The sequence below is a fragment of the Xenia sp. Carnegie-2017 genome, unplaced genomic scaffold (assembly GCF_021976095.1).
Source record: "Xenia sp. Carnegie-2017 unplaced genomic scaffold, XeniaSp_v1 HiC_scaffold_3, whole genome shotgun sequence".
Lineage (NCBI taxonomy): Eukaryota > Metazoa > Cnidaria > Anthozoa > Malacalcyonacea > Xeniidae > Xenia > Xenia sp. Carnegie-2017.
The window spans coordinates 8,726,667-8,748,192 of NW_025813493.1; the positions used below are offsets into that span (position 1 = coordinate 8,726,667).

Below are 21,526 nucleotides of genomic sequence, written 5' to 3' on the forward strand. Positions count from 1 at the left end.
ATTTCTATTTCTTACTTCCGTTTAATTATTTCATGCATTGTAAATATATATGTGTATGTATGGTTTTAAATATCGAAAATTTACAGTTCACTTCTCCTCTTAATTTGATTCATATTTTGCAATCTCAAGATGTCTTGCTTTTTCCAATTTGTTTTACATTATATGTTGACTGAAATCTCGGGAACAGTGTTGGAGCCAGCCGTTTTTCACTAGTGTACAATGCAATGCAAATTATTGGAAAAACAATAAATGAAAATAATTTTCTAAAAAAGTGGATACTAATTTTGCTGAAAAATTTACATTGTAGGACTTAACTTCGGGAAACAATATGTTTTATTGACCCTAGATGGATATATCGACAGGCATTGTTCGGCTCGAGATACAACGGGGTCTCGGTCAAACAAAACATACTGTTCTCCTTGGTCTTATGCAGTCAAAAAGTAATAATTACTTTGGAGTTAAAGAATATTCTTGTGAATACGACCGTTAAAACAAACCAAGGCAGTTGATCTGTTCCAAAATTATTAATGTGTTCCATAATTGTGCAATGCCATGCACAATTTTGAAGTCAATATTGCACTATTACTGTGTAAAGAATAAACAGTATGTCCACTTTACTACGTAGGCAACTCGGTGCTGTATATCTTACTAGATTACCGCCTGCGGTTGACCATCTCAGCGTTCTTATATTGGTCAGAAAAATCAATTGATGGGCTGCCGTTATGTTGGTCATGTGCAAAATAAGATATGCGTGGCACTAAAAATTCATAAAAATTAATAAGGATATAAAGATGCTAATTGATCATGAATGATCATCAATTTAATCATGAATGGCTTTACGAATAACCAGGGATGCCGGAATGGCAAAAGGGCAGAAGGGGCAAGCCTTTGTGGAAGGGCACATTAGTCAAATATACTAAAAATAATCTTATATTGATAAACAGCAAAGAGATGTGCTACATGCAATACACTGTACAGAAGCACATGTCCGCAGTGTTGGTCGATAAATATTAACGATAATATAACTATTAAACGATGTAACGCAACTAATTTACAATTTGTCATGTATTGTATTTTCCAAAATATTTAATTCTTCTTTCATTTCTCTGTGAAAACTCTTTGGCAATTACGTCTATTTCCACCATATCCATGTGTTGCTTCTGAATGTTGGAGAACATAATATCATTCAGATGATTTCCTTCAGTGCTTGACCGCAGCCATGTTTTGAGACGACGCATTACGCTGAATGTGCGTTCGCACGAGGCAGATGAGAGCGGCACTGTGTAGTATATTATAATTAGTTTGTGGATCTCAGAGCACCTTTTCTTTGCTGACGGCATGGCATAGAATATCTCTGCTATTGTTGAAATACGCGTGACTTCTGTTATTTTTTTCTTCTGATCCACGTTGTAAAGCCCAAGAATGGTGGGAAGATCATCAAGCTGCTTTCTTAGAGCATCTTTATCAATCAAAGAATTGCTTAATCCATCTAAAGATACTCCTCTTTCTTTCATAGAGTTAAGTAACAGTTTCTCGATACATTTGATCTGGAAAAGATCGTCTTGTTCAAATCGCGATCCTAGACCTGAGATGATTGCATCAATGGCTTGGTAGTACGAGCTTCGCATTGGTGTTATATTCGCACTGTTCTAAACTGAGGCATCTGTGACGTGAGGCTTTCTGTTATTAACATTTCTTCATTATTCATCCATCTTGGAACTTTTGTTAGTCTAGTGCCAGTGCCAAAATTTTCCCTAAATTCCAGTGGAAACGACATCATAACACGGAAAACTTTCTTAGAATCATCAAGTGTACGCTCAAACTCTTCTTCGCTTCTCATCTCATGAAGACGTTGCAGGACATGTCTTATTGAAAATAGAGCGTACTCAGCTGAAATATCAACCGTTTGGAGCTCTTTAGAAAACTTCTCGAGTAAAGCCAATAGCTTTCTTGTCGCGTTTAAATTAAAGATGAAGATTAAGGAAGACAGTTGTCGCCTTAATATTCCTCTAATCTTTGCTTTTGTGTCTGTCGAAATGCTAGGATCTTCCTGCAATTTTTCAAGGGTTGCATGTGGTTCAGCTGTTTTCTCGAAGATGACGTCAGCCGCCTTTACTCTTGTTGTCCATCTCGTTGTAGAAAGACTTTGGAGTCGTAGATCTTTGTAAACGTTTGTTCCTGTTTCGTTTCTAAAATCTGCCTGTATTTCTTCGAACAATAAAATACGTTTTGGATGGGCACCTACGATTGCATACAGGGATTGGCATAAATCCAGTGATGTAGACAATAAATTAGATTGCTTAGCTGCATCCTGTATAATAAGTTCATTGCAGTGACTGAAACAATGAACATAAATTGCGTTTGGTGCAATATCTTCCTTGAGCTTTCTTGCGAGGGATTTCATTTCTGAAGCCCCATCAAAGCTCATAGCTGCCATTTTGTGACCTTCCATACCACATCTGAGAAGGATATCTTTGGTGTAGTGCAGTAATGCATCAGATGAAAGTCCTTGCGAACATTCATAAATTCCAACAAAATCTTCTGATACTTCGTAATTATCATCAAAGGTCCTTACGGAGAAGGACAACTGTTCTTTCTTAGATACGTCTGATGATTCGTCAGCTAGAATTGAAAATGATTCTCTCACTAGAATTTTATCAATGAAATGTCTTCGAGCATTTAATACAATCATCTGTTTCTGCTCGTCCAGGATGTCGTGTGCAGTTACGTATCGGTTCTCGTCAAGTAAAAGTTTTAGGGCCTTGTCGTTAATAGCTTTATCAAGATTGAACTGATGAATATTAGATTCAAAATCCGTTCTAATCCGCTCGGAATAACTGCAAATTATTGACAATTCAAAAGATGCTATAGTTTTTACGAGGCTGCCATTCTTATATTATATCAAAAACATAAAATGGAATGTATGTATAAATGATCAATTTTAAATAACATAGCGCCTTCTACATTAAGTAAATTTATCAGTTAAGACTAATCGGAAAGATCAAATCGCGTTTTCTATGATGTTGCTAATTGAAAATTGAAATGGTTTGTCAAAGTGTATACAATGTGTAATGACTTGCACTATGTGCAAGTTCAAAGAGAAACATAACTCGTGGCAAAATATCGTGAAACATGCTATTTTGAATCTAATTTCCACCCAAGCTTCAATAACGCTTAAAAACGACAAACATAAAATGTAGAAGACAGTTTTTACTTCTTTGCCTTTGAATATCGTGTCTATCCTCACCAAATGTATTGTTAAATATTTATCAAAGTCAAATAAAAGAAAAAAGACAAAAGGAAAAAGAAAAAAGAAAAAAGGAAAAACAAAAAGGAAAATGACTTTTTACATAGTTAAATCAACTTTAAAAACATTCTCAATATCTTTTATCGAACGAAATTGGTATCGTCGTGGGCACATTATAAACAATATACAGTAGGGCTACTCCATTAAATCTTTTCGGGCCACGCATATCTTATTACGCATGTGATTACCAAATTGGCAGCCAGTAAATTGTATTGTGTGACCTATAGGACTAACGATATGGCAAACGACAGCCAGTAAACTTATTAAATATACAGCAGCCAATTGCACAGCAAAGTGGCCCTACTGTATATTCCTATATTGTGTCGTGGGCCTTTTGGCCTTGATGTTGATAACTCAGCACCGGAAGTGAGGTACATTAAAGAACACATAAAATAAAGACAAGGCTTTTATGACACGGGAGTATAGTAAATAATGAGCATTTTAAAAAGTAGAACAATTTGAACGCTATTTCCAATTGAATTGCGATATTAGTATACTGTGTTTACACTTACGAAGCAAGCGTGCTCTTCAATGTACGTCATTTCTTGTACTTCTAAGCCCAACAAACACAGTTAGATAAAACTTTCAATCAGTCAAGTATAATTCAAATGTTCTTAAAACCAGTTTCTCTAACTGAAGAAGTTATTTACCTGACTCTAATAAAGGTATTGTTAAAGCCAAAAACATTTTAAATCATTTGAAAGCAACTTACTTTTGCAAACAGTCAATCAGATTTTATGACATATTTCTTTTCCACTATTTTGGTTTTTATTCAAACAAATATTTAAATCTATACTCAACAGTTTTCATCACCGTACATGAAAGTTTCAGCTTGAGACAACACTTAGACTCTGGGAGGTGTAGTGAAGGGAGTGGGAATGGGTGAGTTTCATACAGATTTAGTAAAAATAAAGTGAAGTTTGTCTAAAAACTGAGAGAGAACAAAAATATTGGTCCTGCTAAAATTGTTGTCTTTTCTGTTAAACCAAACACTAGAAAACTTTCTCCCACTTTTTTTCCGAGATGTTATCCCCTGATTTAGAGAAAATACATCAGGTGCATTCAGCAAGTGCATATTAGCTATGTTGATAAGCAGGCAATATACGTAGCAAATACTGCCAATTAGGGTATAACGCCTTATTGATATTATTATTCACAAATTTTGAATAAATTATCAAGTGTTGCATTTTATAATTGCCAGTGTCAAAGTAGCTGGCTTGTAGACATAAAGAAAACATATAAACTATTTATGAAAAAATTGTTTGTGAACCATCAGTAAATAAAAAATGAGCTCCTACGATAATGAAAGTTCAGAAAAATATGAACTGATCATGGCTAAAGAAGAGAGACTTATTCTCCTAATGTTTAATTATCTTCATATCATCATCGGTGGATTTTTCAACATGCTTGTTGTCGCAACTTTTTTGCTTGTTTACGAACTTAGAAGATATCCAAATGATGTTCTCATTTTAAACCTGGCTATCGCAGATTTTATATATTTAGCAACTTTCCAAACTTGGTTGACAATAACCATTCAGTCTGGTCGCATACAGGATGACTATTATTTTTATTACGAAAGTCTTAATACTTTCGTTCAAATAAGCAGTGGATTAAATATTTTTCTTATTGCTTTGGATCGTTATTTGGCTTTAATGTTACCATTGAAATACAAAACTATGATTGTAAAGAAGACAGTTTTGAAAATGGTCATCGCGTGCTGGTTTGTAGTTCTGGGTATAGGAATAATTAACACATTTGCGTATATTTGTAAACAATATCATCTTTGGTTGATATTCTGGGTTTCTATTCATTTAGTACTGATGATTTTGATAACATTAACCTATGTGCCTATATTTTGTTCTTCATACAAGCAAGGAAAACGGTTTTGGAGAAGTCAAACAGCGTCAAGGTGCGCTCGACTGAAATATCACGTTATGCTGAAGATAACATTGAATACGTTTATCATCGTGTATTTTTATCTTATGACGTTCTTTCCAGTTGTTACTTACATTGCATACGCATCATTACTGAAAGGTGCCCATAACAGCCAACAAATGACAAATCGATCGAGAATTTACACTTTTTCATCTCTCAATAGTTGTTTCAACCCAATATTCTACGTGTTTGGTACAGTCAGATTTAAAAGAGCCGTTGTCAAGCTTTTCAAACAATACTTAATGTATAAAGCGTAAAAATTGAACATAAACTACATTTTACTTGTGCATTTATGTTGCTTATTGGGAACGTTTCCAACTGCAGTTATAATACATATTTGCTTATTATGAAACGCATGTCATAATTCATTCAAAGGAGATAGGAAAACAAAGACTCGAAGATGGCATACCCAATCTAAGTCAAAATCAACTGACGCCAAGTGCAGTCGTTTTGCAAAGCATTCTCATATCTTGAAAAAAGCAACAAATTTCTTACATTATAAATTGATCACTCCCTTTCAAATTTTAAAATTATATGGCACGCATTATAAGCATGTTAATGTCACTCGTTCCACTGAAAATAACGGCAAGTAGGATTGAAATCTTTAAGTCTTAGAATATATAAAACAAATGAACATCTCAACTTATTATGACAATAAGAAATTATGAGGAGAGGGGAGGGTTAATGAGAAAGAAGCTGTACGTCATATATTTTTCACTGTAAAATAAAAAAGTTCCAGAAGAGCAAGTTTTTTTGCGATACGGTTTTTATTATAACAAAAAAGTACTTTTTATTTTTACGCTACATAGCACTCATACAAACTATCAAGAAACAAATAGAACAACTACGCTAGATTTGGAAAATGTTAATCATTTTTCTTTCATCACGTTACTGTTGAATTTTGCTGAATTTTCAAGGAAATTGCTTTCTACAAGCTATAAAAAAACATAGTTAAGTTTTAAATTTTCAAAGTAAGGTAAAAAAAAGCAAACTATGAAATACATTATTTTCTAGGCTCAGTTGATTGGCACAGAAACATTTTAACTGGTCCATAATCTTCCGTAATGGACCAAGGTCCAAATCGCGTAGTTTTCAAACAGCAAAACGGAAAACCATTTACAAATGTAAGTCAAAAAAACGATACAATTGGAAACCGTTGATTTTGAATGTCAACCCGTACAAAACAGCCAAGACGAGAAAGAAAGCAAGCTTCGTTCCAGGTTAAATAATGCCATGTAATAGACCTTCTAACAACCTCACTTTCTCGGTCTTACTGAGAAATATCTGACCTCTGTCTTTTTGTACAGACCAAACTCTGTACAAAAGGACCTCGGTCCGATACTTTTCCGACCTCGCGCTCGGTTATCGATGGCTTATTAATTGAAAATACGCCTCGTTATTTATCAAGTATTATACACATACCTTTGGATTCAAAAATTGCTCCATTTATCAAAACATACTTATTATTCAGGCCAGTGGTCACGAATGAAGCATACGACAAAGCAACTTCCCAACCTGAGCCCATTGGAGATGCCGTAGTTATACCAGTTCGACGGTAGACCACGTTGTTACTATTTACTCCATATACATCACCAACTTCTCCAGCCTTAAAAGAATATTTTAAAATTCTTCACTAAAGATAGGAAATATTAACTTTATAGGAACCGTAGTGGTTATAATATATTAATCCTAACAAGGTTTTAATATGCACATGAAAAACATGCGACTTGAACTCGAGATTTGAACTCGCACCTTCGGGATAGTAGTCCGCCCCTCTACCTGTTGAGCTACCAAGCCCACATTGGTTATAAACAATTGAATACTATCTCATTAGAAGGAGAATGCAATAAAAATAAAACAGAATGTGTCTTAATGAAAGCTAATCACAGTACAATGCGTTAAAGATAGGACAGTTTTAACTTTTCTTTCAAAATAAAAGTTTGCATGCTTCCTTCGTAATATTACTTTTCCTTTAAGTAAATTGAAGACTGAAATGTTAGTTATTTAATTTGCTAATGTATTCGTTCTCTACATATATTCTTGTCAAAGACAGAAAGCAAATAATCTAAATTACATGACATAAAATTAAAATAGCTCAACATACTAACATTATTGTTGAAAGAAAGTTCATTACAATCTTGCGATATATTTTATTTAAAGGCGTTAAGAATTGCCACTTTTATCCTAACATAAGTTTTTATTAAGAAAAAAAAAACACCAAAAGCAAATGTCTTGTCGTGACAAAAAATATTTCATACAATAACACAAAATGCCTTTAGCAGGAAAAGCTGCATGCAGCATGCTGTTTCACATATCATGAGAAATGTAGTGATTACAAACCTCGATTTGCTTAAGGCTTCCTTTGATACGAGTCCAACGTGTTCCAGCACAATTCTTTGTTGATACACCAGAACGATACCAAATTTGATTATGTCTGTTTACACCCCAGCATCCCAAGGCACCGCAACTAACGTATTTCAATGCACCAGGAACTTGCTTCCATCCTGTTCCTTGGAGGTTATTAGTTGAGATTCCTAGAAAAATAAGAAACATGCATTTTCAATAAAGTATTGCTGGCGCTTTTCCTCAAAATGCGCTTGTTTATTGGAGATAACAGTTAGAATAACTTTTAATAACATTATCATGTCTTGTGGTAAATGGTACCTGCATACTACTTATGTTAGAAAATATTAGTGTACTGTGAGAAACTTTGCAAACATCAGCCACTTATAAAAATAATAAGTAAATACCTAAACGACAATAAATGTTATCGTTACTGTTCACTCCATATACAATTCCCTCAGGACCAGAATCAATTTGTTTCAACTTTCCTGAGATTTGTTTCCAAGAATGTCCCCCCAAATTATAATAAATGTTATCGTGTTTATTTACTCCCCAAACACCAGCTGCACCAACAGAAACGTGTTTAAGGCTTCCAGAAATTTGAGTCCACGAATAATCTTCTTTAAGGCGGTAAATATTGTCATGGCGGTTCACACCCCACACACCAACAGAAAGACCGTGATCAATCTGTTTCAATGAGCCTGCGATCAAACGCCATTGTTCTGTAATGCACGAGAAATTTATTTAGGCAATAAACTGATAGGTTTTGTGGTTTGGCGGGAAATTTTAATGACGAAAATAAAGACTATTTATTATTAAAATTTATATATTAGTCTTTTCATGTTGTTTACAAAATGCTTATGATATAATAGAAGTATACGACATCTAATACTTTTTCGTATTAAATGATAGAAACACTTGTAAAATTTGGAAAAAACTTGAAGTTGCTTATGAAAGTATTCATTTCTCCCTTTCTTGCATGTTTTAAAACTCTATAGAAACTCGGAAAATGTTTTCTGTTTCTTTAATAGTGTCCTGTTATAGTGTCGGAAACAACGCAAATTTTCAATGATGTATGAGACCATACTGAATAAAATAAATTGATAAATAATGGAAAATCCTTTCATTTTTTATACGTTTAATGCATACAAAAACAGCTCAGTGAAAGTACATACGTACATGCAATATTGAGGAGGAAGACCATTGATATGATATTACGAGAAAAGCCATAACATATTATAGTCTAGTCAAAATTCATGTGTACAATTCACAATTTTTACTGCTGATTAGTCCTTTGGAAACATTTACGTTTTCAAATATTGTTTAGAATTTGGTAACAAACCAAAATAGATTTTAACATAACCAAATCATCAATGTGCAAAGAGTTTGCTACTAAAACTTTCAAACACAAGAGCGTTGTAAGATCGATATTGGAGAGGGCGTCATACATATTCATATATGCAAGACTTTTGAAATTCGTTTTTCTCAATAGATTAAAACATACATAAATAAATATGAGCAACCACTGCCCTCTCACAAAATCTTACTATGTTAATGATCAAGAAACTACCTACTAAGGCATACTTCTACTTACCATTAAACTTAAAGATTTTGTCATTTTGATCAATTCCGAATACATGAGATAAGCTAGCTGACACGTGATCAAACTTGGGAGCAGCAATGGATCTCCAATGTGTTCCAGTAGGATTACAGGAGCGAATTCCTTCACGAACATATAATGTTCTGTGAATGTTCACACCGTAAACAGCACCACTTGCTGTCGCCTATAAATAAAAAGTTGGTACACATTTTTAGTGCAAGCGAGTGGTGTTGTATGTAAAGATGGGGTAGCGTATGGAGATGGGAGAACACCCCTCTTTCTTGGAGCAGGATCTCCTCATTTTAAATGGCATTGAATTGGCATTATCAAAATATATACCAATTATATTTTGTTTGAAGATAACATATGTTTATCACAAAAACTGAATTTGTTTTAAAAGGGTTGAGCAAGCCCTGTATTATAATATTTTGCTCCGGTATGTTTTGATACAGTTGCTTGTTAGTTGCAATACTGTTCTTCAAAGTTCACATACCTATTCCTTAATACTAAGTATTGCTGATAAACTTTCACATATTACTTTGTATACATACGTTTGATCAAATAAGATTCAACTCGATTAATAAAGATCAATTTCAAAGGGAATACAAGATAAAAAGCAATCTGTCTAACGTTAACGGATAGAAAAGAGTACAGTTTCGGTAAGCAAATTTTGTAAAATTCCTGAAATTAAACTCATATGTAACAATGCCAATTTTTCAAAGAATGAATTTATTATCAATTTATACAGTATCATTTCCATAAAAATTACAATGAAACAAAAGGATAGTGGCTTTGCTTTAATATTTGTTACAAAATTCTAGCCAAAAAATCACAATTATCAAAAAATGCTGACCTCAATTTGTTTTAGCGATCCTGGAATACGTTTCCAAGTATCTCCTTGACATTTAGAAGGAGTTACTCCCGTTCGAAAATAGATATAATTGTTGTTGTTTACACCCCAGCAGCCAAATTTTCCACAGCTGACATATTTTAATGCCCCTGACACACGTTTCCAGCCAGTTCCTTTGAGATTGGATGCAGTGATTCCAGTTCTGCAGTATATGCTATACCCAGAATTTACACCATACACAATTCCTGTAGGTCCCGAATCAATTTGCATTAATCTTCCTGAATAAAAGTTAATGCAAATACTTAACTCTACAACGAGTGAAAATTGCTTTTAAAATGTATTTGTCGTAGTGAATGAAAATTGAATAGTTCTTCAAAGAACTATTGAAAACCAAAATAGACATAGCTGTAAAAATAGAAGTGAATATAAAATTACAAATACTCTTCGTGAAAAGAGCGGTGATAAGTTTGTTGACTGACTACATGATGCAAGTCTTAGACTGTTGCGAAGCCAGTTCATTTTTTTGTCTTCTACAATGCAAATATTTTTGTGTAGAATCACTGGAAGACAATTATAAATGAAATTGAATTTTCAATGAAATAAATTATAGTTTTGTTGAAAATTATGTTAATGGGTAAAAGATCGTGATGGCTTTGCCACTAGTGTTGTAAAACTGTCTACGCTTTCTAGTTGCTGTAAAGAAGCAGACTTGTTTCCCCTGTAGGGCCAATTTTATAGAAGGCGGAGACTAAACGAGACAAGATAAAACTTAATAAAAATGGAGACGAATGAAGTGAAAATTAATTATGAAACTAAGAAGTGTGGTTCTCTTCTCGTGAAAAAAAACTTAGGTCGAATGTGGATTGACAAAATATCCAAACTAGATGATATATTTGATGGTGTGTTCACTGTTTACATTTGCCATGAAAGCGCGTCAATGAAACCATAATAATATACTTAAAGTGTTTATATTACGAATTTTAGCCCCCCTCTTTTTCATTAGGCTAAGTTGAAAGACCTTGTTTCAGTGATTTTAAATCTGCAATTATAATTGAAATTGGATTGGTGAAAGTGATTTTACGGACGTTCAAAGTCACGATTTTCAGCATTTTTTTGCGAACTTTTTGATCGGTAAGCTATTGACTTGTGACGTAGAAATTTGAACACATATATCAACATAGCGTATTCTACTAGTAATCTTAATAAGAAACGAGGAGGAAAACGCTGTGTTGCTGGTGGACCCAATCAAATTAGTTGCGCCAGTGATTCAAAAACCGAAGGAATGTCGATGCATCCTAAAAAAGAAACAGAGACGCAAAGACATAGAAAATGGTAAATTTTGTGCGTAAACATAGACCGGGTTTTGAGGCATCCTCTACCTCGTGTCTGTATTCTGCGCATTTTGAAGATTCTTGTTTTGACTTTAATTTGAGCGTTCAAGTCAAGCTCAAAAGAAGGTTGAAGAAAGATGCTATCCCAACCATTGACGTGGCTGGGATTCCTGAACTTTTACAGGACGAAATAACCGATCGAAATCGAAGACAAGTAAGTTTACGCTTGTTTATGTTAATTTTTCTTTTGTCATATGTAAATTCGATATAAGTTTTGTAGATTATTCGACATACTCTCCATAAGCCATCGCTGAAGGAAACATGTTCTCTCAATGAGGAAGTACCATCTACTAGTGATGGAGCTGAGCATGTTGAAGTATGCACTGGGGAAGCAAATGATTCGCCATATGAACGGCTTGCTATTTTCCATTTTTACATTTATGCTATGATTTAATTCCATATATTTTTCTTTTGTCTTTTTCCCAGACTGACATTGAAGAAAAGATTTTCTTTCATTTAATTCTTTCAGCTTAACCTCTCAGTTGTTGCACCAATTTGTTTTTATTGTTTACTCTTGTTTCAAACCATTAAACTGCATGTCAACTTATATAGTGCATCCATGTATCTCCTATTTGGTTTTCATCTAGGCATATTTCCTGACCATTCCAAACTCAGCAAAGAAGGTCAACATTCTCTACAGTGCACAAGTTAAAAGACTATTCCATCATCGCCCCTCTGATGGTATCTAACCTGTTGTGTTACCACTTGGATATGCTTTCCGAATAAAGTGGTAAACACAAGCAGGTAAAGGCCGAGTATTCTCCCATCCCATAGACCCACAAAACCATCGCATCAACCATCTGTATGCCACAGCTCTCAAGTACCTGAAGTAAATAAAAAGGTTGGACTAATTATTGTTGATGAAACAATGTTGATTATAACATTGTTTCTCATACAATTTACAATCTTACATATTTAATGATTGTGATGCTTGGCGGCGATAAGCACGTCCATTCCTATCTCTCAATAGTGGCCCGACGTTTTCAAGGACAGCCTCATGAACTAAAGGCCCAAATTTGGCATGCTCTGTTATGCATGATATTTTCTCAATGCTGCCATCGAATGTCATTTTCTGCAAAGCTGGTCCAATTTCCTTACAGCATCTGTACTCTAATGCGCCTTCTAACAAATCGGTATGACAGCATTGACAATTACACCTGAAACGTGGGAGCATTCTGGTTTATAAAGTAACTTTATGTATATTACAAACAGGAGAAAACAACAACTTACCATTCACCGAGTGGAATTACGCCATCACTTCGTTGTTCTAATGTCGCATGGAGAATTCCATCGGGATCATCTGGAGTATGCACTTCATCACCATCTCCTGCGAGCGGTTCATCGTCATATGCGAAGTCGTTTAAATGCTCGACATAACCCACGGATTCCGAGCTCAAATCAGATACGCATTCAGACATCGAATTCGAATTATCTGAGCACTGATTTGAGGCCATACTTTCCGGAAAACTTGTTTTTTAAAATTTTATTGAAAATACTGTCATTATTTGTTTTTAAGACAAGAAAAACGACAACAAAATCACCTCCTATAATTTAATATTATATTGACGGAAACAGACGTGTTCAACTATCTACGTCACAAGTATCAATATGGCGTCGTAAAAAATTCGCAAATAGTACCCGACTTTGGAGGCAAAATTAAGGAACTTATATTTATCTGTTTAAGTCCAGCGACATGTCATAGTTCTTCAATAACTTTTCAATTAAGCTCATAAAAAAGGGGGGCTAAAATTCGTAATATAAGCACTTTAAGGTATTTCAAGTAGGCATTGTCAATCATCCTATATATTATATTTTAAAATCCGGCAAAGGGAACTCAGCTTGTTTCCCCTGTAGCGGGCCAATTTTATAGAGGGCGGAGCGTAAACGAGACAAGACACTTGATGAAAATGTAGAATAATAAAGAAAAATTAACATTAGAACTAAAAACAACTTAGGTGAGATTTGGCGAGGCAAAATATCCAGACAAGATGAAATTTTTGATGGTGTTTACTGTTTACATTTGTCATGAAAGCGCGTCATTGAAATCCCTAGTGACAAACATAACGTATTTCAAATTAAGTACTTGGACAATATCAAGTAGTCATTGTCGATCGTCCTACATAATGTAATTATAATTCAATATCCGGCAAGGGGAACTCTGCTTTACACCGTCTTCCCTAGTGGTCCTCTTAAGAATCCTCTTCAAACTGCATGCAAATAATCCTCCACCCGCAAGTAATACATCAAATGAAGGATAAAGCCAGTGCATACTTTTTGTAATCAAATTCAGTAACATTAACTTTTCTATTCGACAAAACATTTGATTGAATTGTTTTTCTTCTTTTCTTAAAACGACTTTCTACTACAACTATAATAATACGCAATCCTTAAATTATAGTCTATATAGATCACCAGTGGCATTTTTTGATAGAAATTCCTCGTGTATCAAGTGTAAATGTTCCCCAAAGCTATACTATTGTAACTTTTGCGTTTGTCTTCGTTAAAATAATATATAAATTAAAATTAAGATTTATACGTACCAGATATTTGAGTCCAGCTTGTGCCAACTGGCGAACTGAATGTCACTCCTTCACGAAAGTAAATATTATCATGTTTATTCACTCCCCAAACTCCACCGTTTCCAACACTAACATGTTTTAATGCACCACCGACTCTGGTCCATCCACTGCCTTTACGTACCCAAATTGCATGACCACTATTCACACCCCAAAGAATGTTGTACGGACTTAAATCAAGTTGTTTAAGTCTTCCAGATAGCAAAGACCAGTTTGGATTGCTACTTTCAACACCTATGAACAAAAGTAATGATGAAATATAAAGGCAAATAATATACAAGATAAGGTTATTGTTATAAAGGCTACTATGGCATTGTGTATGTTTGAAATTCGTACTTTTCTGTATACAATTAGTTTGAAGAAAAAAATTAGTGTTGTTGAGTTATTTCTGCTCACCTGTCAAAAACAGCACATGGACAAAAAGCAAAAAGCACAGCATCTTCATATTTCGCAAATGGCTGAAACTGTAACGGAATAATTTGAATATGAAGATGGTGATATATGTCAAAGTCTGAATTTACTCTCCAACATGTGGTATATTTTTCTATCAAAAGTACTAGTGGACAACGCATTCTAGAAAATCACGCTTTCTACTGTTGTTTTTTACTACATTACCTGTAAAGTCCAACAGTTGCATTAATGCATCAACATGTTACACAAGCACCTCAAGCAACCTTTATTTAAAGAGATCAACAGGAAATCCCATCCAATATCAAAAAAACAACGAAATATACAAACACAAAGACTGTTTGTTTGCAAAATTTTGCTCTCATTTTGTTTTCGACAAAGCGACAAAACAAAGCAAAGAATATTTTCTACAGCTTGGAGGAAATAAAAGAAAAGGAATTTTTGTTTCAATTTGTTTTTGTTCTGCCTTAAGGCTGAAACACACTGGGCAGTCGCTTTAGTCGCGCGTCTAAAACTACTGCTTTGCGTGGTTACTAAGCTAGTAGCGTAGTCGCGTCAACTAGTCGCTTTGAAAGTTCAACATGTTGAACTTTTGACTTTGCTCGCTTCAGTCGCTTTACACTGATTGGCCAATAGATACATTTTAACTTCCTAAATGCATATCATATTTCCTGTCATAAGCATCATACGAAATTTATAGATTATTATACCTTGGAAAACGAAGGCAATATATGGTGAATTCACACTGGAATCTTTCAGTTTTTATATGACTTATCAAATAGGGACAATAGAAGCTACAAACTGGAACCCTAATGCACAACCTAAATGCACAGAATAAGATTATCCACGATATACGCGTAATGTGCTATGATCATATTGGCGTGTTTTAACTGGCTTGTTCTCTTTTCTCCACATAGTAGTTTGTACTGAGTAAATATTCATATATTAGTAGCTATAATAAAGGCCAAAATAAAAAGTTTAAGTGATATCTGTGTCTGTAACAAACTAAAATCTTCGCCATGTTCAATAGACGCCACGGTAAATGTTGCGATGGTCGCTGCATGTGTGTTTCTAGCGTTCAAGCGATTGACGCGTGCGCATCAATTCGCTTTGGACGCGCGACTGAAGCGACTGCCCAGTGTGTTTCAGCCTTTATGCTTATGTCAAGTTGTTGTGGTTATGTTTATGCTTATGCTGAAGCTTGTGTCAGTCTTCTCCTTGTCCTCTTTTGTAATTTCTTTTTTCTTTGTTTGTTATTATGCTTATGTCTTCTTAGATTTTTACATTTAACGTGGTCACGCGTTAAGGTCATTATGAAACACAGCCTTTTTTATTTCAAATATTTATGCCATGGTGCATCATTGTGGTAGGGATCCGACGAATATATACTGATAGATGGACAACTTTGCACATATGAAATCCATGTATATTTCAAATGTTATCGACATCATTATGGACAACGACTATATCTATATAAATGTTATATTTTTTATTTCTCCAGCCAAATATGTGAAGCTGAAGTGTTCAGAAGAACAAGTGCTTTGTTTACAATTTTTTCTTGGCAAAAAATTAATTTTAATCAAAGACGACATACGGAAGCTACGTGTGGCAATACAAAATGCAATGTTTGATAAATATATATAAAAGTAATAATAATATATGAATAATATGTGAAAAAAGCAACATCCACATACAGAACAAAAGATACCACAAACTGCAACGGAAATTCAAACAAGATCATTCAAACAATTTCATCCCAAAGCAAACGAATGGGTCACAAACATCTCAAGCAAACCACTAACTTAACAGCAAACTAAAATTCTAAACAAAGGACTAAATTACAACTTCAAAGACGCGAGCAAGTATTGAAGCAATAAGTATTGGAATAATTTCGTGCCAAACAGGAATGTTGGCTCATATTTGAAGTGCCGTCACGCACTCTTTGACTTTCAAGTGCGCATATAATGTGTTGTGAAAGGCTGCCTCTTTGTATATGCACATTTCCTTGTTTTCCTACTTTTCCACTGCACAGCAACATATCCCCCTATTATATACCTATGTTTCATTGAAAAAGCAATACAAAAATAAGATCACATAGAAAACTGAGAACATCTGGATGATTAAGTTAGTAATTTGGCGTAGGAAGTAATCAAATACAAGTGACGCAAATGATTCACAATTTATGCTAAATTCCTAATCTTCTATTGCCATATATGGTCACAAAATGACCCAAATGAAAGATTCTGTTGCAAATACTTGTCAAATAGTAAGAACACAGGAAGAGAAGAGTATTTGGACAAAAATGAGAACAGACTTTCTCATTTTAAAGAGATTTTCTTTCCCTACAATTCCAGTGCATTTACAGTTTTTCCCGTAGTTTTCCTCTAACACCTACAAACAGCTAAAACCCTCTACTGTTTGTGTACATTTTGTAGGAAGTTTTATTTTTACTGTCGAAGTCTCAAAGATGAGGTGACAAATCTACAATGAAAGCTAATAATTCTCATGCGTAAGATCACTGATTTTAGCTTGAATTAAAAGAATCTAATGCAGAGTATCAGAAACCTATGTATGATCCATAGTACTATGTGAGCTAGAGTTCTTTTTATATTTACTCTAGATAACCTGAGATGTTAGTTTAGACGTAAGATTCACTTATTTTATAAATCAATTTTCTGATGTGTAAAACTTCAGATCTTCCATGAAATTTAAAATAAACGGTCTTTCTTTTGAGCACATGTCTTTATTTTCTTTTATTTTGGATGGGATTTCCTGTTGATCTCTTTCAAACAGGTTACGAAGTAAACGTATATTTTCTTCTTTTTAATCGACAAAGATAGCCCAGTTATTTTAAAAAATTATACATAATCTTGATTATGATTAATCTTGATTTTTTACTATTTCTATTATTTTTCATACTATAAAGCAATCTCACTTAAGACCAAGAACAGGATGGTGCTCATCAAAACTAAGCTATGATATTGGTCAGTCGATCGAAACTTAGCTATGATATTGGTGTTGCACCAGAAGTGTTTTTCTTTCGTAAGGTTCTTACTAACTTTGCTGTTCTTCATTTATTCTCATTAGTTTATCGTATCAAGGCTAATACATTTGGCATGTTGAGCGTTTTTTGCTTTTTGAATCGAAACTTTGCATTATCCTTATAGGATCCCTAGATTGTTGTTGACACAGAGTACCCGAACCCAGAACACAAAAGATCTTTTAGCTCACAAATAGTATACTGGATATCATCAGCAATATATCTGTCGCTCACAAAATATGCTCTTTCTGTGAGGCATTGTAGACAGTAATAGTTTATTTATATTTTGAGCATTAATGGCGATATCAGTAAAGTGATATGATGTCAAATAGCATTTATTAGCAATACACTGATAAGTACTTACTCAGATACTACTTTTTTTAGTAAGCTGCCCACAGTATTGAGAGCATGGAGCATTTCCATATTTTTAACGCCTATTTTATCAGGCATGTATGTATTTAAAATGGTATACCATGGAGGTCATGGTATTACTAGAACGTTAATTGGGGTGTGTGTGTATATTAATACATTCAGTTGTGCCCTACTGACCTCTTTTGAAATTCAAATCACTTTCAAAAGAAATCAGTTGGGCACAATGGAATCTATGAATATGCATTCATGGTACCCATACCATGGTATTTTCTGTCTGATCAATAGGAAGTTTAGGAACAATGAGCTAGCCAAGCGCAGCCAATGATCTAATAAAATATACAGTATGGCCAAATGGTCTAACTGTTCTTTGAATGAAGATACCATTTATCATATCTAATATCCAATCTTTTTCATCAAACTTTATCTGCTTAAAGGATTCAATGGAAGCAGTGTTTTTGATTCTATTGTATCCGGTCATTTTATCATTAATTATCTGAGGTTAGCGTGTTTTGATAATTGTGATATTTTTTTGAGAATTTGCAATACTTGTAACAAATATTGAAACAAAACCAATTTACTCTCGTTGTATGGAGTGAATAAGAAAATTTTCATTAAATTCATTCTAGTTAAATGTTTGATAAATGGCATAACTGGTTATTGGTTTCATTGCAGGAATTTCACTAAAGAGAAAGGACAAAATGAAAATATTGGAATTCAACTTCCTAAGTGGCGTAACTCTAAAACTCATTCAGCTGCTGCTGATACTTATGTGTTATGTCCAAACAAAATAAATTTTGTATATATTTTTTAAATGCCAGTTTTTGCCATTCAAAATAAGGAGACACTGCTCCTTTTCTGAAAATGTAAGAAGGGTATTTCTGCGCAATCTCCAAACATCGCCCTATTTTTAAAAACAGCACCGCTCACTTACATTTAAATGTTTACAAACTTTTTATTTAAAGGCAACAGTCAGTGAGGATGTTTATTGGGTGAGCAAAGAAAGAAATTTTTATGTACGTGAAGGAATTAGCTCCTCTAAGCCTGCTGGAACCTATTGGAGATCTATTGCAGCCCCCATGTTGGTTCATGTGTCAGCTAGCTTATATCATGTATTTTGAAATTGATGGCAATGACAAAATCTTTAAGTTTACTGGTAAGTTAAAAGGGGAGTTTCATATTCATTTATGTATGTTGTAATCCATTGAGAAAAACGTATTTCAAAGGAGCTTAACACTGCTGCATCTCTTACATTTACGAATATTTTTCCTTGCCTTGCGTCATCCAATGCCAGATGGCTCAGGTGAAACATAAACGTATTCCAAGTGCCAGCGTTGGCGATCTGCTATTGCAGTCAACAGGTCTTGTCCAGACAAGCCAGTTTCATCCTCAATGATGTTCTTGAGGGTGACAAACGGGCGCCCAATTCTTCTTTTTGCTGAGAATGTCCATAGCAGAAGCCTACCAGTGGGCTCTTCATGACGACTAACATGGCCCGCAAGAGTCAAACGCCACTGACGAACCGTTTCAGACACACGAGTAAGCGTACCGTACAGAGATTTGTTGGTGGGACGGCTTTTCCAAATTATGTCATAGGCGTGTCTAAGCATTCTTGGGTATGTGCCTTCGAGACGCTTTTTATGTTTCACATTTAGCGTCCATGAATCTGACACGTAGAGAAGGATGGTTTCAATGCAAGCCTTGAACACTTTAGTCTTTTTGACTTCTTGATTGGAGACTTCCAAACTCCCTGAAGAGAATGCAGCGCACTCCATGCCAACGCTATTCTGACAGACATATCATGCTCAGTATCTGAATAACCGCCAAGGTACTTGAAGTCTTCAACACAGTTGATTTTTGAGCCATCTGATGAAAACAGGGAAATGTTAGATGATGGATTCAGATGCATGTATTGAGTCTTTGGAGCGTTGAGGTGCAGACCAACCTCTTGACCGGCATTCTCTACACGCTTTAGGAGATCTTGAGCAGCTTCAATACAATCTTCAAGAAGAGCAATATCATCAGCGTAGTCCAAATCGGCAAGTTTTTCAGCTGGGTAACCGCTACTTCGGCGCAGCTTGAGTGTGAGTCTGTCATTGCAGGTGATGGAAGTGCGGAGTGCGTAATCAAGAACAATGATAAATAGAAAAGGCACCAAGGGATCGCCTTGAAGAACACTAGTGTCAGTCTTGAATGCGTTTGTTTCTCCTTCCAGAATATGTTTGAGCACGTCTCAAATTATCGATTTTACTCCCTTTTGTTTCAGTGAGCGGCAAACTGTTTTCACATTGGTGATCTAGCATCTAGGTTATCTCATAATATATTATGGCAGGTGTTTTTAGTTGAAAATACAACAACAACACTGTTTTTTGCCAAATTCTAAAGAATATTTAAAAACTTAAATGTTACGAAAGGATTAGCAGTAAAGAGTTATAGATATAAAATAAATTTTATACATGAATTTTCCCGATTTTAATATATTATGGGTGCCTCTTGTAATATTATTTGACCAATGGACTTCCTCCTTAATCTTTTCTATGTACGTATATATTTGCGTTGTGAAAAAAAGACATGACCGGTTTTTGTATGCATTCTAGCTACGTATGAAAAATGAAAAGATTTCTCATGATTTATCTTATGCATAAATTTCAAACGTTTGAAATATCGCGTTTTACAAAGCCCATATACCTCCTTCCACCGCTTAATTTATGCCTATCCACCGTTTAAAATCAAACCGTCTAATGACACTATTTAAAATGCTAAACAGGGATTAATAGTAGTCTTCTCGCACGTATTTATTCTGTATAAAGCTTACAGATTAACGGGCATTCATTTTTACGTTCTCCCTAAAGACTGGCCGACAACGAGTAACAAGATGCATGCGCATTTAATCATACTATACTCATTTTTTCTAATTTTTGATAATCTTCAAACAGAACAATGGCGTTTGAACGCAGGCTCCTTGAAACAGATTGATCACGGACTCTCTGAGCGTGAGTGAGGTGTGAACCGTCATGGCAATGTTTTCCGCATTAACAAAGGTTATTCGTGGACAAATTTATGGAAGCATAAAACACGTTTCTGTTGGTGCAGCTGGTGTTTGGGAGTATATAAGCATGATGACATTTATTTCTATTTGTGAGGATCATCTTGGAAACAAATCTCAGGAAAGTTCAACAAATTGATTCTGGTCCAGAAAGGATTGTATATGGAGTGAACAGATTTTACAATAAGATTTATTGTCCTACAGGTATTTAATTATTATTAAAATAAATGGCTGATGTTTGCAAAATTTTCAATCACAATTATATGTTACATTCAGTTACAATATATGCACCAGTATATGTATGCAAATAATGATATTGTTCTTGTATCTGCACAGAAGTGCTGTAAAAGTAGTTGGTAGTAGGTTTGTAATCACTACATTTCTCATGATAGGTGAAACAGCATGCTACATGCTCAACTTTTCGATTCTTTTGTTTTGAAAGGCAACACTTAATCAAACCTCGCTTTACACACATAATGAAGCAGCTTTTCCTGCTAAAGGCATCGTATGTTATTACATAAAACATTTCTTTCACAAGACATTGATGTCCTTATCAATTTGGTTTTGGTGCTTATATTTCTTTCAAATAAAAAATGTTTGGCTGAAAGTGCCAATTTTTAACGCCTCTAAATAGAAGATATTACATGACTATAATGAATTT

General features: G+C 34.5%; 1 protein-coding gene across 1 annotated transcript in view; it reads right to left on the reverse strand.

Annotated features, from left to right (window-relative positions):
- Positions 1-5,990: 5,990 nt before the first annotated feature.
- LOC124454855 overlaps positions 5,991-21,526 on the reverse strand; it is a 66,408-nt gene continuing 50,872 nt past the window's right edge. The window contains exons 2-9 of the mRNA XM_047005608.1: positions 14,399-14,466; positions 13,967-14,236; positions 10,039-10,313; positions 9,180-9,369; positions 7,993-8,307; positions 7,583-7,776; positions 6,665-6,848; positions 5,991-6,177 (exon numbers count right to left, since the gene is read on the reverse strand). Coding sequence (XP_046861564.1) covers positions 6,155-6,177; positions 6,665-6,848; positions 7,583-7,776; positions 7,993-8,307; positions 9,180-9,369; positions 10,039-10,313; positions 13,967-14,236; positions 14,399-14,447 — 1,500 coding nt within the window. The 5' untranslated portion in view covers positions 14,448-14,466 and the 3' untranslated portion in view covers positions 5,991-6,154. The remainder of the gene's footprint in view (positions 6,178-6,664; positions 6,849-7,582; positions 7,777-7,992; positions 8,308-9,179; positions 9,370-10,038; positions 10,314-13,966; positions 14,237-14,398; positions 14,467-21,526) is intronic.